General features: G+C 39.2%; 2 protein-coding genes across 4 annotated transcripts; one reads left to right on the forward strand and one right to left on the reverse strand.

Annotated features, from left to right (window-relative positions):
* The first annotated feature begins 1,189 nt into the window (after positions 1 to 1,189).
* ctsa (cathepsin A) lies at positions 1,190 to 8,738 on the forward strand. The gene is made up of 15 exons (XM_057337419.1): positions 1,190 to 1,320; positions 1,574 to 1,734; positions 2,055 to 2,166; positions 2,266 to 2,316; positions 2,460 to 2,546; positions 2,676 to 2,831; positions 2,898 to 2,989; positions 3,068 to 3,152; positions 3,237 to 3,328; positions 3,407 to 3,485; positions 3,565 to 3,713; positions 3,817 to 3,892; positions 4,039 to 4,128; positions 4,461 to 4,562; positions 8,094 to 8,738. The coding sequence occupies exons 2-15, from the start codon at positions 1,574 to 1,576 to the stop codon at positions 8,175 to 8,177; spliced, it is 1,416 nt and encodes a 471-aa protein (XP_057193402.1). The 5' UTR covers positions 1,190 to 1,320; the 3' UTR covers positions 8,178 to 8,738.
* Positions 8,739 to 9,205: 467 nt separating this feature from the next.
* pltp (phospholipid transfer protein) lies at positions 9,206 to 17,210 on the reverse strand. 3 transcript variants are annotated; one of them, XM_057337416.1, is made up of 16 exons: positions 17,080 to 17,210; positions 13,163 to 13,286; positions 12,929 to 13,028; positions 12,731 to 12,856; positions 12,483 to 12,638; positions 12,335 to 12,398; positions 12,148 to 12,211; positions 11,980 to 12,071; positions 11,151 to 11,327; positions 11,015 to 11,074; positions 10,774 to 10,938; positions 10,621 to 10,688; positions 10,502 to 10,544; positions 10,338 to 10,401; positions 10,053 to 10,129; positions 9,206 to 9,748 (listed from the first exon to the last, which is right to left on the reverse strand). In XM_057337416.1, the coding sequence occupies exons 2-16, from the start codon at positions 13,269 to 13,271 to the stop codon at positions 9,653 to 9,655; spliced, it is 1,461 nt and encodes a 486-aa protein (XP_057193399.1). In that variant the 5' UTR covers positions 13,272 to 13,286; positions 17,080 to 17,210; the 3' UTR covers positions 9,206 to 9,652. The 3 variants fall into 3 exon arrangements, with proteins under 3 accessions (XP_057193399.1, XP_057193401.1, XP_057193400.1); XM_057337418.1 differs by lacking the exon at positions 17,080 to 17,210 and adding an exon at positions 16,956 to 17,019; XM_057337417.1 differs by lacking the exon at positions 17,080 to 17,210 and adding an exon at positions 13,959 to 14,090.
* Between the last annotated feature and the right edge of the window lie 832 nt (positions 17,211 to 18,042).

The raw sequence follows: 18,042 nt of genomic DNA on the forward strand, positions 1-18,042 counted from the left end.
GGTGATTCTCATACCTAACAATAAACCTTTATATTACACACTCACTTTACTTATTTGTACAATCTCTTAGTAGTTTTAACTTTTTATCAAACTCAGCTAGCCTATAATGTAATATGCAATGATAAGTACAGGTTTTTATTAACTCGGCTTGTTTTTGTAAACAGCTATCATGCATGTGGAGTTGTATAGAAATGTTTAGTCTTTTATGTTTAACATTTTCATGAACTTAACATTTAACAACTTTCACATTTTTAGTGCAAACAAAGGTGCAAAATTGTATCAGACGAGCAAAACTAGCTACTCTCACTATGAATTTAAATGGGGGCTATGGTTAAACCTCCCTTGCTGTCAGCTTTGCACACACACACATTCTTTATTTCATTAACTGCGTGTATACTTCTACATTGCACAGAAATGTCTACCTATGTGTCTGTATGGTTGTTTAGGGATTTAGAGGCACACACCACTGAAAACATGTATAATTAGAGAGAGTGGTCTTGTGCTACCACCACTCGTCGTCAGAGGCTGCAGTGCAGCTGAACTTCCGGTGGACTAAAATGCGCTATGTCAAGAAAAATACTTGATGTTTCGTTTAGGTTTTGTTGTATATTAATTTGATGCACTTAAAGAAATATTGAGTAAAACAACGCCAAAATTAGTCTCGTATACGGTGGAATATGTAAAATATATATATATAATATATACGACCGTGTTGAATGGGCAGATTTCAAAATAAAAGTTCATGTCAACTTTACAGACGTGGATGGACCGTGGATATTACGCAAGTGTTTTGTATTTCTTTGAATGCATTTATACACAAATATTTAGTTTAGCTATTGAGTATTTAATATTCAAACAGACCAAACAAAAATAGTAAGTGTGTTTTATGTATAAACAAAATTGGGTTATAAAAGACCGCAACATTATAATAAATCCAATGCAATGCCAATCGCTTTACTTTATTATTTATGGTAACACCAAAGACATAACATATACAAATAATACCCCCCCCAACGAATCCATATTTGTATATGAATACCTGAAAGTCTTTATTTAAATATATAACTTTTAACCATTTTTTTCTTTTGGTGCTAAGTTCTGAATACTGTAGTTCATTCATGCTATGCGTTCTTAGTGTGTTTTTATATCTATATTACATTTGTGTAAATGTTTGTGGCTTTTGGATAAACCTTGATTTTGCAGAGTGGACGCGATGAAGTCACGTGACGTGATCACGGGAAAGTTAAAGTCACATGAGTTTGTGCTTCTGCTCGAGCAGTTAAACAGCCGGTTTTGGTGTTTTCTCCCACACCTGGAACGGTGAGTTTGGATAAATAATCACGTGTGTTTTAAAATAATTTCAGTCAAATGTCAAACTGTTTGTTGTGGTTTACTTAAAAAGATTAAAGACGAGTTCACTTCCTGGATTCTCCTCTACCTACAATGATATGAATCTGTGTGTAGATGTCTATACTGTATGTGCTGCTTATGCATTTGATTGGTCAGATTTAGATTGATCTTGGGAAGTGTAGTGTGTTGGAGTGTACAACTGTTGTGTGTTTCTATCTTTCAGATGCGTGTTGTGTTGGTGTGTTTGCTGCTGGGAGTGTTGGACGTCTTTGCAGCTCCAGATGCAGATGAAATCAAATATCTGCCTGGACTTCAGAAACAGCCGAGCTTCAAACATTATTCTGGATACTTCAATGTGGCCGACAATAAACACCTTCACTACTGGTGAGAAGTTCAGTTCTGTACGTTTTCAATCACAGAAAAGCCCTTTCAAGTATAGTAGTTCATAATACTTTGTGGATCAAACCCACAGTTTATGTGATTAACTAGTGTACATGAAGCTTTATTGCATTTTTGCATGATTTGTTTTCAGTTGCCATGCGTACAGCTATATTCATAATTGTTGCAATGACATTCAGACAATTTCAGTGTCTGTTAGGGACATTTGTATTCAAGAAAGTCATCTGAATTCACATGATGTGAGGTGCAAAGGTCAGCGTTGTTGTGTCTGTGAAGTCTGACGCCTCGTGTTGCGGGTGATGTAGGTTTGTTGAGTCTCAGAAAGATCCAGCCAAAAGTCCGGTTGTTCTGTGGCTTAACGGAGGACCAGGATGCAGTTCATTGGACGGTCTGCTCACAGAACACGGACCTTTTCTGGTGAGAACGTGACTGGTTCTAGACTCTTACTGTGGAAACGGCAAGTCCTTCAAGTAGTGATGCGTTTGGACATGAATCTTCATTTGTGTTTATTTGTAGATCCAAGATGACGGTGCCACTCTAGAATACAATCCTTATTCTTGGAACAAGGTACATTTTCATCGTTTTAGCCAGAATGTTTTGCCACTAGCAAATAAGCCATCGTATGTGCAGTTTCATGTCACTGGACTTTGGCTCTGTTCTCTGGCTGTTGTGAATCAGCTGTGCCACACTAAATGTGCTTCTTGCTCCAGATCGCAAATATGTTGTACCTGGAGTCACCAGCAGGTGTGGGGTTTTCCTACTCGGATGACAAGAAATACACCACCAACGACACAGAGGTATGATTCACATTCATGACTGACGTTCACTTTTGTTTTTAAAACGCATCTTCAGTCCAATGATCTTCTGTTTTCTCTTCATGAAGACACATGCGATCAAACATGAATCGTGTGCTTTGACTGTTCCAGGTGGCCATGAACAACTACCTCGCTGTCAAAACCTTCTTCAAGTTATTTCCCGAGTACAGTAAGAATGAGTTTTTCCTGACGGGCGAGAGTTACGGAGGCATTTACATCCCAACACTGGCTGAGATAGTCATGGAGGACAGCAGCATTAATTTAAAGGTGCGTTATGAACACGACTCTCCTGCGCTGTGTTGTTTTTGTGTGATTCAGTTTGTGTGTCTTTAGGGTATTGCTGTTGGAAACGGAATGTCCAGCTACGAGCTAAATGACAACTCTTTGGTGTATTTTGCGTACTATCACGGCCTTCTTGGAACGAGGTACAGCATTTCCAGTCTCATCATGAGAACATTTTTATGAGAAAGTTGTGTCACGTGATGTTCTACTCTGTCTCGCAGCTTGTGGAATGACCTGCAGACGTTTTGCTGCAAAGGTGGAGTTTGTAACTTCCACGACAACCCGAGTGTGAGCTGTTCTGCTAAGGTAAGTGAAAGCGTCCTCATGAAACGTATGAAGATCTCATGAGCATGTTTTATTAATGCCATCTCTCTCCATACCTCTGTTTAGCTCAGTCAAGTTGACTATATCGTCTACCAGTCGGGACTCAACATGTATAATCTGTATGCACCCTGTGCAGGAGGTGTTCCTCAGAGAGCGAGGTGACTTGAAATGAATCTAGTATTGTAGCTGGGTCCTGGGACGTGGAGACTCATTGTCATCTTTTCTTCTGAATCCAGCGTTGAGAACGGGCAGTTTGTGATCCGGGATCTGAGTCATCACTTCATCAACTACGAGTGGTCCAAAACCAGGAATGAGGTAAAGCAAGAACTGGTGATGTCTGTCGATCTGCAGCGCTGAATCATTGGTAATCACATGAAGGTTCTCATTGGCTCAGAAATTTCGAGGCGTGGCCACCCTGTTTAAGTCTACGAGGCTGGATCCTCCCTGTACTAACTCCACCCCATCCACCCTGTACCTCAACAACCCGCTGGTGAAATCTGCTCTTCACATCTCACCCAACGCTCTGGACTGGGTCATCTGCAGGTGTGTCGAGTCAAATCCACTCTACACCACGTTTACCCCGGTGTCACCGTGTTCTGTGTCCGCTTTTAAAACCTGAAACCACTTGGAATTGTTCTTTTTTCAGTGCTGAGGTGAATCTGAATTACAATCGTCTGTTTAAGACTGTGAAGAAGCAGTACCTGAAGCTACTGGGCGCTCTAGTGAGTGACGATGGATTTACTGGTGCAATATTTGGTGTTTAAACATTAGAGTGTTTCTCTACCGCTGTCACCGGATGTAAGAGGGTGGCGTGTCATTGTTTTGTACATTTCATCTGTAGTGACGGTAAGAACGTGTTTGTTCACAGAAATACCGTGTGCTGGTGTATAATGGAGATGTTGACATGGCCTGTAATTTTCTGGGAGATGAATGGTTTGTGGAATCACTGCAGCAGGAGGTGAGATGCCACCTGTCGCTCTTGTGTTTACATTACAGCTTATTCTGACCGGGAACCGCCCACTTAGACAGGAAGCTGTCATCTGTCTGATGTAGAACAACCAATCACGGTTCAGTGCATTTTACAGACCTAACTGTGAAGACAAAGGAGAATTTAACATTCTGTATCTGCATCTAGTTATCTACCATCGAAGGACTTGATAATGAAACCTAAACTTTGACCTGTTTTTTTAAATCCAGAATTTGGTTTCTTAATGAAAGCTTTTATTGTAAATGTGATTTATAAACCTGAGACTGCAGAATGTGAAAGCTTGTCCGTGTGTTTTGTGACAGGTTCAGGTTCAGCGCAGGACTTGGATTTATTATGGTGGTGAAACTCAACAGGTCGGCGGATTTGTCAAGGAATTCTCCAACCTGGCTTTCCTCACGGTGAAGGTAAGATCTGGGTTATTACATTACATTACATTCAATACATATTATATTCTTCCGTTCATTCCATATCCGTTTTCAAATAAAAAATGGAAAATGGAAAAACTTTCATTTTTTACATTTCTTTCACAAAATAAAAAAGGAAAAACGGTTTAAAAAAAAGTAGAAATATTAACTTTTTCTATATTTTGTTTGCAATGGGAAAATTAAATAATGAACGTGAAATAATGAATAATGCCTGTTTTTTCAACCATGAGCTACAGTAAGTTTTTTTGCAAACAGTTGCAAATGTCACCAACATGGGGAGCGAGCAAAGACGCTGCAACGCAAGGAGGCGCAAATGTATGGAAATTAGGAAAGGTTAGGCTAATAGGCAAAAACTCTGAATACTCTATTTGAGTCTAATATGACTCGTCTAAGGCCAGTTTCAGAAATGTAAGCCTTCTTTTTATAGCCTTGATCACTAATATTTTACAGTATAAATACGTCTGATGCAAACTTAACGGGTTTGTATTAAGGGTGGTGTGCTTAATAGACTGTCTACTAGAGGCCTGCATTACTGCGGCTCTCCCGCGGGACCCTATACGAATTTTTGCGGAGATGGATTACATTTTCGTTGCCTATAAAATAGACAACTCCCGACATCCTTCTTACAGATCACAAGTACAACCTGATCTGAGGACTGCATATGCATGTGCTGCGTGGGACAAAAATCATTCTTAAGCAAATAGCGGGTTAACTCAACACAACTTTTTTACAGTTTTCACAAAGCAGCTGTACATGAAACATGATACCTACAAACAATCCATAAATGTATAGAAAGAAAGTAAAAAATGAAGAGCAAAGTGACACAGACACAACGCACAAGCACAGAAGCAAGCACATACGCTCACAACACAGACTCACCAAACACACCCTCATGCACAACACACAGGCACGCACACACGCACACACACACACACACACACACACACACAGGCTTTGGTTGACTATCCCCGTGGGGACAGTCCATAGGCGTAATGTTTTATACTGTACAAACTGTATATTCTATCCCCTATCCCTAACCCTATCCCTAAACCTAAAGATCATAGAACACTTTTTGCATTTTTAGATTTGTAAAAAATATTGTTCTGTACAATTTATAAGCTTTTGTGCCCATGAGGACCTCAATTTTGGTCCCCACAGTGACACGAGTCCCCATGTGTTGGTGTGTATTCAGGTTTAGGTCCCCACCGGGATATACAAACATGAACACACACACACACCAGGGCCGGCCCAGCCTCTGTTGGTGCCCTAGGCAAGATTTAAAATTGCGCCCTTCCTATACAAAATAAATAAAGATGATTTTTTTAAAAAGCAAAATTCATACTTATTTTAATATAAAATGAATTGTGATTAACATAAATAGGAAGTAAATAAATAACAACTACAAACATTTGTAATAAAAATGTTTCTAATTAACTTCTCATTGTTTGAAAATAATGTTGCAAATAAAATAAATCAGATTGTTTTCTCAATAATAGGCTACTGTATTTGAATATTAGAGCTCATAAAACGAATATTTGATTGTTATTATTATTTAGATAAGGGTTAATGAGAAATTGTGTTTATACATTTTGTCAACCTCTGCAGAAATGCTGTTTTGGATTTTCTTAAATAAATGGCACATGCTATAGTGCCACACACTTTTCAGTTCACTTAGTTGAAAGCAGTAAAATACAGCACCCATCAGTGTTACCAGTAGAGTGGAAATAAGCAATTGTAACTTATAATTTGCACCTCTATATTGCAACATTTGATGTTTCCTACCTTTTCACATCTGATATGTTTTTTTTTAACTCGCCTTTGTATAAAAGTTTTGTATAAATGGTTTGTGTTTGCACATGTAGCTGACATGTGTAACCGCTGCTACCTGAACCTGCTCCGAGCGGGCTTCGAACTTCTAACCGGCGAGAAGTACAAAATGGGAAGTAGGCATTCCAACCACAAGGCCACAGACACAAAAACAGTGTTCTTACGCGTTACATGCACATAAAATTAAATTACATACAAAGTCAATGCTGAGAAGTAGACGCAAACTCGCGGCAGGCGATGTGAATGACGCGAAACGGACTACGAACGTGCGTAAATCGCGTCTTCCGTGCAAGTTCAAAGAATTAAAACTCGGGCGAGAAATTTGCCTTGCGCGAAAATAACGAACTATTCCCGCGAGTAATGAAGCGCAAGGAACGCGATTCATCTGAACATAACATAATGTAAATTGTAGTCTGGGAGTGAGATTAGCTGCACAGATCACACTAGGTGACATAATTAATAACGCGTTAAAATGATGAATTATAATTAAAATCTTCACTCATTTTGGCGCTCTTAGGGATTGGCGGCGCCCCTAGCATTTGCCTACTCCGCCTTTGCCCAGGGCCGGCCCTGACACAAACTCATGCACAGAACATAACACACACACACACACTTTGGTTGACTATCCCCGTGGGGACAGTCCATAGGCGTAATGTTTTTATACTGTACAAACTGTATATTCTATCCCCTATCCCTAACCCTATCCCTAAACCTAAAGATCATAGAACACTTTTTGCATTTTTAGACTTGTAAAAAATATTGTTCTGTACAATTTATTAGCTTTTTTGCCCGTGGGGACCTCAATTTTGGTCCTCACGGTGACACGAGTCCCCATGTTTTGGTGTGCATTCAGGTTTAGGTCCCCACCGGGATATACAAACATGAACACACACACACACACACTCAACATGGCACATACCGGAGTCCATGCATGCTCATCAAATAACAAATAAGTGCACACATGCATCAACATTAAACAAAGTGACTTTACAGACAACATTTTGAACATGTTACAAATATTTTCTTTGTGTATGGTAAGTCTGGCAAAGCGCAAGCTATATACATTGCGTATACATATATACGCAATCTATGTATTTACTGCGGTAATGTACAGAGCTGTTCGTTTCTGAAATATGTTCTTAAGTTCTTAAATATGGTTATTAACTCTCCCTTGCTAAAGATCACGTCTGCATGTCCTGCTAAATGCCATAATAGTTTGTGTAATTTGACCTGAATGACTGTAGCTGCTTTGCAGCGTCTTTGCTCCCCCTGTTGGTGACATTTGCAACTGTTTGCAAAAAACCGTACTGTAACTCAAGGTTGAAAAAAAACAGGTATAATTCATTATTTCATATATTCAATATTCATATTAAATGCAATTAATTCGTAAGTTTTAAAATTTAAATTGAGGCACTAAAATTATAAACTAAAAAAAGAAATTGAAACTAAAATGAAATGAAATGAAATGAAATGAAATAAATGAAACTTTTATATAGCAATAGTAAAAATAAAATGGGAAATTTGCTCAAAATTAAACTGAAAATATAAAAAAAGCTAAATTCACTACAGTTAAATAACTACCATAAAACTTAAAAAAACAAAAATAAAACCGCCTGTGCACTTTTGTGAGGTTTCACTGGATATTCTGAATTGATGTTGATGGACTCTTCATTTGTTTTACAGGGTTCGGGTCACATGGTTCCTACTGATAAACCAATAGCAGCTTTCACGATGTTCAGTCGCTTCATCACCAAACAGCCGTACTAGTTCACACTCTTTCAAATCTGAAGTTGCACTGTCACACTGGTTAAAGGTTTCTGTAACTGACTGAATTTAGGTTTCTCTTCCACATGTTTACTGTGTGTTTTACAGAGTTTAGATGGCTGCCTGTATTATTAGATTAAAGTTATGTTTGTTTGGATTGGACGATGTCTGTGAAGTACCCGCAGACTGTGATGGGTTGATCAGATGTTGATTATTTACAAATGCATGTAAAGAATCAGTTGAACTGAAGCGTATGCAGATGATTGCACCATTTTAGCTTGTTTATTAAACATGGACATTTACAGCAGTGTATGCTGCCTTTTAAATGGTGAGAGATGGTGAATTTAATTGATCACAAAGATTATTTTGTCATTTAGTTTTTATCATAACACCACTGAATGCCTGACTACAGTAACTGTTGCCTGTGTTCATCTGTCCTCATTAACTTGATGATGTTTATAGAAACATTTTTTAATTGATTTGTGGTACTTTTAGGCTCATAAGGGAACAATCTTTGTCATTTATTTTGAATTTTTTTTATAAAATAAATTTTCTATGATTTGATTTTTTTTGTGCACTTATCTGGTTCAATCACTTTCATTTTAATCATGTAAACATGGTTTGAGATTTATGCAACATTTATTAGTTAATATTTATCTTTATAAGCTATAATATGGTTGTTTAATATTATAGTTCATGTAAATCTCCTGGAAAATATATAAATAATACAAAAGGATTAATTCTCTCTCATTAATGAGTAAATGTAGTAGTAACCAAGATAAATAATAAAGCAATAAGCCGTGTGAAGCAGTGGGTTACAGTGCGCTTTATAACGGCACGAGTCATTAAACCCCCTCAGCTGTTATTAAATGCTCTGTAACCCACTGCTTCACACGGCTTATTGCTTTTATAAAACACTTATTCCACATGCGTAGCAAGGTTTCATCAAATAAAGTGATATTCAGGCTACGTAATGCGGTCAACCGTTATAAATCAGGGTATTTTATAACGGCTTAGAACTCGGCTCAGCCAATCAGAATCAAGGACCAGAACTGACCGTTTTATTAATGGTATTTTTATTGTTAATTCATACTATCTACAACTTAACTGTTACCAGTATCAAGGTAAATGATTTCCAACAAAGAGTGTTTTAAACTTTATAGAACAACAACCCAACGTGATTTTAGACACTTGTACAAAATCAAATACACGGTTTATACATTTAATATTACAGCGGTATGTATGTGTTTCAGTCCAAACCGGTAAGTCAATATAAAACTATTTTACTTATGTAAAGTAACGTGTGTTGTATACAGGTCTTTTCCGTATATGCAATCTTGAGGACTGAATTCTTGTTAAAGTTGACCAATATCTTGCTTTTCTGGAAGGTTAGTTCATAATCTATTGTCCTAATATTATATCTATCCGTATGTTTCATGGAAATGGATGTTAAGGTTTGCACGCCATTTATTCCCTTCTCAAATTGAGTTGTCTGAAGAGCTTGACAGCCGTTTCTCGATTAATTCTCGCAGTCCTGTTCTGAAATGTAGGTTGGCTCCTACGATGATGTAACCCTTTAAAATCAAACATGGAAAAAACTGTAAGTGATTGGAGGATTACAACAACACATGTCTTACACGCCTGTCTGTGATTTTCAGATGAACTTTTAACATTGGGCTACATGTATACATCATAGACCCTGCGTTGAGTGCTTTGGCTGGTTGCTGTGACGTCAATGGTGCCGCCATATTGGACAGGGCAAGTCTGAGAGTTCAATGTGACGTCTTTATGTGTCTATGACTGTGATTATCTGGTTCAGGTGTGTTTTACAAACCAAAGGGCTACAGCTTCAGTTTAAGTGTGAAGAGTTTGACTCACATTGTGATACTCGACCACCTCCTCGATGAAGTCAATGCCATCTGGAAGAGGAATCTGCACACCACGCTTAGTGTAATCTTACACGAGAACGTCATGAGCATTAGATGAGCACACAGTGTTCTGATGCTTCACAATGTTTTGTCAGATCAGAGAAATAAAAAATCGTGCAAGGAACCAAATTCACATTTTGGATGACAAGAATCATTATTTGTATTATTTAACCTCAGGATATAAAAACATTTTTAAACTATAATAACTAACAATGATAAAAACTGCTTGACTTACTGTTAATGAGAGGAACCACAGATATCTGTAACATCGTCTTCAGAGGACCCTGCAGTGGAATCAGCTGAGAGCAAAAGGTTCGATAGAAACGTTTGTTATATTTATTTTGCACATTTAAATGATTTTGTATGTTTAATTGAAACATCGAATGAAAACAGTCTTACAGCCAATGATTCCAAAGCAGATTGATTGGAGAAGATTTTGAATCTGAAAATCAGGATCATCAGTTCATAATGTTACTCGCAAAGCAGGTCTAATGTAAAATACAGTTCTGTGCATTTACCGTCTTAGATCAAGATGGATTGCCAGGCGCTTTCCCTTCATCGACACCTTTGCGTTAAATTTACCTTCCTAAACAAAAGTGTAAAATATTTCTCGTCATACGTAAATGTATTGGGGGATTGTGTAAACGGGTGTTTTCTAGGTTTATGTTTACCATTGTCATGCTGCTGAGCTGAACTGCTGCTTTTCCCGGAGGCAAGACCAGAACTTTGACGTTTGAGTTGACGGAGACACTGGCACCGGAGGTCTTGATGGTGGAGCGAGGGGGACCGGTGACCTCTAACTCCAGAGAGATGGGGTGATCCATCAGAGCCGGATTCTGACAACAAAACATCGGGTTCAGACTCTTCAGGCCTGTGCTATTTGTATTTATGTTGAAAAGTATTATTTCCAACCAGCATCATGATGGTCCCGAAGTAGGTTGTCCTGAGCAGCATCTCCAAATCCTTCGGCATCTGTAAAGAGTTAAACAGAAAACATTTAGGTTTTGCCACATTTCACATGAATATGAAAACACGTACCGCGTCTTACCCGTTCATTTGCTATCTGCATCTGGAACAATCCACCTGTGTAGTAAGCGTAGAGTCCGCTGTCGAAGAAATACTCGGAGAGAGCCAGATAGATCATCCGATCATACTCTCTTACGACTGGATTGACAGCGTAGTTCACTAGCGTGTTATTCTCATGCTTAAGATCATAAAACATGCCCTGTCCAAGCGAGAGAAATGAGATTTGAGCGCTTGAGTAGTTCACTGTGAGTATACTTCAACGTGTTCTTTCATCAACTAAAAACTGTGAGTATATAGCAGTATAAATGAAAACGTAGTTGTGAACTCGGAGCGTGCTTCTGTTACACTTAAACGTGCACTTTCATTAACAAAAACGTGGGCCAATTTAGTACCAAGTAGTACTGAAATTACACTTGCAAGTATACTAGGGCGTTAATATAATTACTACATAAATATACTTCAAATAAACTTGAACTTTACTTAAAGTGATAGTTCACCCAAGAATGAAAATCTCTCATCATTTATTTTTAAACCTGTATGAGTTTCTTTCTCCCGCAGAACACAAAAGAATTTATTTTGAAGAATGTTGGTCAACGAACAGCGCTGGCCCCCATTCACTTCTATTGTATGGACACAAAACCAATGCAAGTGAATGGGGTCCAGTTAACATTTTTCAAAATATCTTTTGTGTTCTGCGGGAGAAAGAAAGTCACACAGGTTTGAAATGACAAGAGGGCGAGTAAATGATGAACGATCACTTTAATTATATACAGTATGAAGTGAGTTTGAAGTATTACTGCATCATGACATCACCAGAGTTACTACACGTCAACCCAGCACACGTCACTCACCCTAAAATCCATATCAAGACTGCGTCCGGTCACCACCGGGTCACTCAGCAGTGAGTAATCGATCCCGACATAATTGTCCACCTCCGCACGCACTACAAACACACACGTGTGTGTCAGCGTTTCAACATGAACACAACATTAATGCAATAATCAGCTTTCTTCACTAACCGGGAATGGTTTCTAACAGCTGGTTAACCAAAACCAGTGCCGCGTGATTCAGGGCTGGACAAATCTGATGCAAACAAACAAGTTGATTTGATTTATTCGAACAGTGCGATAGTGAAGTGGGTTTGGCTTGCTACTTCAGTTAGTTGACTAAACATGGCTTCCCAAAGAACAAAATCTTCAACAAAACCTGTCTGTTTAAAACGAAGCGCATTCCTGTAGTCAAGAAGGTGGCAAGGAAGTCGTAAACCCTCCTGTGAAAACATTTACACACATCCATCAAATCCCAAACATCACACTCCACAGATTCACTGAACGTTCCAGCAAGAGTCAAATACCCGAGAGTGCCGCTAAACCTGGCTCTCATCTTAGCGATGGCCGCCTCACAGGTGGCGTTGGCGATCTTCAGGCGTCCCTCCTCGTCTCGACTCAGATGAAGGGCTGTGAAGATGTTGACACCTTCTGCCGAGGCGTTGATAGCACCTTCATCATAACTGACGGACGGAGAGAACACAAAAGACACGCGAGATGTAGTAAGAAGACACCTGAAGAATGTCTTCGTCTTCGTCTCAGACATCGGACTTACAAAAGCCAGTATAAGATCTTTCTCTGGAAGTTGAGCGTGATGGAGGAGTTGTGCACTTCAAAGATGAGCCCGACATCAGGGTGGAAGCGCAGGTCAGAGGTCAGGTCCAGCTCTGTAATCTTCACGCTGTCGAGGGGAACACAGACGTTACAGAATCACTGGCGACAGGATCTCTGGGCCGTGACGTGTAAAACCTACTTTTTAATGGTGTATTGGAAACGTCCCTCCGAGCCGCGCATCTCTGGCATCGTGATGTTACTGATCTCGTCTTCAACAAACTTCTTCGTCTGGGACTTCACTGCGTGTCAACACATCACACTTTAGGATATCAATCTACTATCACGTGTGTCAAAATATATCACATCAAAGACATCAATCAGTGCTGCGTTATGAGACAGATGCAGTTTCTGAAGTGTGACGGGCGGCTCTTACACATCTCCAGTCCTCGGGCTGTGATCCGAATCTTACATCCGGGGGGTTCAGCTAATGTCATGGTGACCGATGAAAGAAGAGCGATAACTGAGACCTCAAACAGTCCCATGATTCCTCAGCAGACCTGAAAGTCACAATATAACAAAGTTGATATAAATGTCATCTGTCTGAATGAGGCAGAGAGGACAGCTGCAACATCTCCGGTGTCCTCGTGAAAATTCCAATATTAAACCAATTCATGAGATGAAAAAAATCCTCAACCCATTGAAAACTAGTGACAAACAAAGATACAAAACAACTGAAAACATCTGGGGCTTTATATCTCTTATATGAGTGAAGGCCAGACAGGTTTATTCCTCTTTCTACACACAATGCTGACTCAACATGTGTTCGATTATATTGAAGAAACTAAATACAGTCAGATTAGTGTTCATTCACAATCGCATACGTCAACGTAAAATATTCTTCAAAAGAGAATTCAAATGAATTGAGAAATAAAAGAAACGATTAAAGTTAACTAAAGAATTGGATAAATACGTAAGTAAAATATATCAAACAAAGCATTCATTACATAGTGCAATCCGTACATGACACATTTATCGTGTGTTAGTTATAAAGATCGCATCAGAGTAATGAGCGGCTGGCTCATAAGACGCAATGAGGTCACAGATGTTCGTCTTATGGACTCAACACAAGCTTCTCTATTCACACACAGCAAACACATCTCCTGCCCGACGACAGCAAAACCCATTCTGACAGCTTCATATAAAACATCTTTCAAAGAGATTTCTCTTGCCTTTTACACGAAAGATACCAGTCCAGCTCTTTCTCCTCTGATCTCTGCAGCAGTGTGTGTGTGTTTATAGTGCAGGAGAGAGAGAGAGAGAGAGAGAGAGAGAGAGAGAGAGAGAGAGAGAGAGAGAGAGAGAGAGACTGACTCTCACAGGCACGGCGGAGAGAGGGGGAGGGAGAGAGAGAGAGAGAGAGAGAGAGAGAGAGAGAGAGAGAGAGAGAGAGAGAGAGAGAGAGAGAGAGAGAGAGCGAGAGAGCGAGAGAGAGAGAGAAAGAGAGAGAGAGAGAGAGAGAGAGAGAGAGAGAGAGAGAGAGAGAGAGAGAGAGAGAGAGAGAGAGCAGAGAGAGAGAGAGAGAGAGAGAGAGAGAGAGAGAGAGAGAGAGAGAGAGAGAGAGAGAGAGAGAGAGAGAGAGAGAGAGAGAGAGATGAGATGAGAGAGAGAGAGAGAGAGGAGAGAGAGAGAGAGAGAGAGAGAGAGAGAGAGAGAGAGAGAGAGAGAGAGAGAGAGAGAGAGAGAGAGAGAGAGAGAGAGAGAGAGAGAGAGAGAGAGAGAGAGAGAGAGAGAGAGAGAGAGAGAGAGAGAGAGAGAGAGAGAGAGAGAGAGAGAGAGAGAGAGAGAGAGAGAGAGAGAGAGAGAGAGAGAGAGAGAGAGAGAGAGAGAGAGAGAGAGAGAGAGAGAGAGAGAGAGAGAGAGAGAGAGAGAGAGAGAGAGAGAGAGACAGAAGAGAGAGAGAGAAGAGAGAAGAGACAGAGAGAGAGAGAGAGAGAGAGAGAGAGAGAGAGAGAGAGAGAGAGAGAGAGAGAGAGAGAGAGAGAGAGAGAGAGAGAGAGAGAGAGAGAGAGAGAGAGAGAGAGAGAGAGAGAGAGAGAGAGAGAGAGAGAGAGAGAGAGAGAGAGAGAGAGAGAGAGAGAGAGAGAGAGAGAGAGAGAGAGAGAGAGAGAGAGAGAGAGAGAGAGAGAGAGAGAGAGAGAGAGAGAGAGAGAGAGAGAGAGAGAGAGAGAGAGAGAGAGAGAGAGAGAGAGAGAGAGAGAGAGAGAGAGAGAGAAGAGAGAAGAAGAGAGAGAGAGAGAGAGAGAGAGAGAGAGAGAAAGACAGGAGAGAGAGGAGAGACAGAGAGAGAGAGAGAGAGAGACTTGATGTTTCCACGGTTATTTACGTAACATAGGCCTATATTATTACTGTTTTTGTTTCTTATATGTTTATGTTTCCACTACATATTACAATGTAAAAATCCTGAGTTATTTTTAATATTGTTGATGTGAGAATGTGTGTGTGTGTGTGTGTGTGTGTGTGTGTGTGTGTGTGTACTTGTACATCTATATTTGTGAGGACCGGTTTGAGTTGTAGACCAGCGGTGTGAGGACAAGGAGAGTAAAGTGAGGACATTTTGGCCGGTCCTCACTTCCAGAGACCCCTTTAAAGGGCTGTTTGAGGGTGAAGACTTGGGTTTAGGGTTTAGGTTATAATCAGGTTTAGGGTCAGGGTTAGGGTCAGGCGTGTAGTTCTGATGGTTAGGGTAACGGGCTAGAGATTGCATTGCATCAATGTATGTTCTCATAAATATACTGTAGCTGAGCAAACGTGTGTGTATGTGTGTGTGTGCGTGTGTGTGCGCGTGTTTGTTGTGCTGGAAGCAGCTGTCTTCAGTCACCCACAGGAACACACAGGACCCAAACAAACCGTCCTGATGGGTTTTATAGGGTCATTGAGCCCAGGGCCCAGCTGATTTAGCCCTCTTCAAAAAAGATGATCTCAGGCAGGCGTAAAGATCTCACAAATGCTTCATTCTCCTGATGTGAATCCCTGTGGGGTCGAGAGCGTCCCGCGGTAATTACTGAGATGTCTCATAAATATCTGTCAGCGACGGCTTTGTTGTCTGACCTTTGACACGATCGCCGGACAAAATGAAGCCTGAGGTCTTTATATTTCAGGAGGGATGTTCTGTTTTGAGAATGTTTTGGTACATACTTCTCTAATTGTTTACATTTGGACTGGTCAGTGTGAGTGTTTTCAGACATGAGGTGGTGTTGGCTTCGGGATGACAGCGAGGTTACTGCAGTTCACATGAGATTCTTCTCCAGGTCAATACCCTCCATGAAATACTTTTAGTCTGACTTTTATGTGCTTCTCAGAAAAGATTTGTGGTTCAAATTTACTGTTACACTTCAAGGATACTTAAAAGTACAGTTTTATAAACTAAAAAAAGTGGGCAGATTTATTCCCAAATAGTAGACTTACAAGTATACTAAAGTACACTTAAAGAATATAAGGTCAATGTCAATATACTTGTTTTTGTAATGGGAATCTTGACACTGTACCAAGGTTGTTTTAGTTTACTAAAATTAAAACTTTGAAAACGTGAACGTTGAAATCAAATAAAATACAGACTTTTTTTGAGAAAAATGTAAATGTTGCCTTAAAAATGAACTGAAATAAGTTTAAAACACTAAAAGTATAATAATAAACAAAACCTAAAATAAAAATTAATTAATCTTCTATAAAAAAATAACAAATGAATGATATAAAATGACAAAAGCACATACCAAAATTGCTAAAACTAACTAAAATGAACATAAAAACTACAAATGTAAAAATAAAAACTAATTAAAAATATGAATAAAACTAAATAAAACTCAAATCAAAACTATAATAACTCTGCACTATACAGAAACACAATACAGCAACAATAAAAACTAGCTTTACATTCAGGTTTTTGTCCAGATGGGATGTAGCGCTGCAAAACTTTAACCCTAACCCTCCATCACAAATATTTGCAGATTCAAGACAGTTTATCTATATATTATTGAACTTTATACCTGTAATGAATGCACTCTTTTCATTATTTAGATGTGCTAATTTTCTAAATGCGGGTCCAAGACCCCATGAGGGAGGAAAAGACATTTAAAAAGAGCCCATAATGTTAAGATCTAAATCCAGATTATAACTCATGTCTGATTGCAAAATATTTCAAAAATAGAATTATAGAAACCTAAACCTACCTCCATTATAGATCTACTGCATCTCTCATTCAGTGTTGATTTGAAATAAAACCATAAACTCTGTACACATTATTCCCTCCCCAAATACTTTTGCCAAATGTCTTTCACAATATAAAACACTTACAGTGGTGTGGAAATGCAGACTGTCTGAAACAGAAACTCTTGGAGGATTTTGTAGTTTTCCTGCGGCCGGAGAATCATGAGAGAAATGAATAAAATCCTCTCTTGTAATCCTCTCTTTTAGTGTTGTATCTCTACAACAGGTTCTTCATATTCTGACTGGATTTATAAGGGCAGCTCCTGACGTCATATAGCTTTGTGGTTACAATTTTGGCTGTAATTCACCAGCATGTTGTGCAAGGTGAAGATTTTCCAAGTAAGGACAAGACTAAATTTAGCTTCATTGTCTTTGACTGCGTTGGATGTACTGACAGTATTTTGCTTTTTTTTTAAACTATTTGTAGATGTAAAAATGTGTTTGTTAAATTAGTCAATGTAAAAGATTGATTAAAAGAGAGCAAAACTTAAAAGAAACGTTGAGTGGTCACAGGCTACATTATGGGTTTCATGAAAGACATCACAGTGGTCTGCCCTTTTATTTTTGCAGAGTAAACCTGAAATTAGTTTGTGACTTCTTAGAAGGCCAAGTTGCAAGGTTTCATAGAATCGCATGATGTTAAACAGCTGGGTTCTGCTTGAACTGAAACCACAGAGCACCAAGGTGGAGCTCACTTCTGAGAAACTAAATCAGCACAGGAAAAATCACACTTGAAAGTTTGAGGGCATCAGTTATAGGGCAAGCACATCAAATGTCTTGTCTTTTTTAGTAAAGGATATAAGACATTTGAAATGAGGGGTTGAGTAACGTATATTTCTTTACTGAATCACATGTTCTTGTACCAGACAGATGGGATTTGATCTATCACCCCCACACACACTTACAGTAGAAGCAACACAAAGTTTTTTATTATAACAATATTTGGATCACCGGTCCATATCTGTGACTTGATGCGACTGTCACTATATTGACTCGTAGTTTGAGTACTTTGCAACCATTTATTCACACATAAAAACTTTATTGTAATTA

The sequence above is a fragment of the Triplophysa rosa genome, linkage group LG7 (assembly GCF_024868665.1).
Source record: "Triplophysa rosa linkage group LG7, Trosa_1v2, whole genome shotgun sequence".
Classification (NCBI taxonomy): Eukaryota; Metazoa; Chordata; class Actinopteri; order Cypriniformes; family Nemacheilidae; genus Triplophysa; species Triplophysa rosa.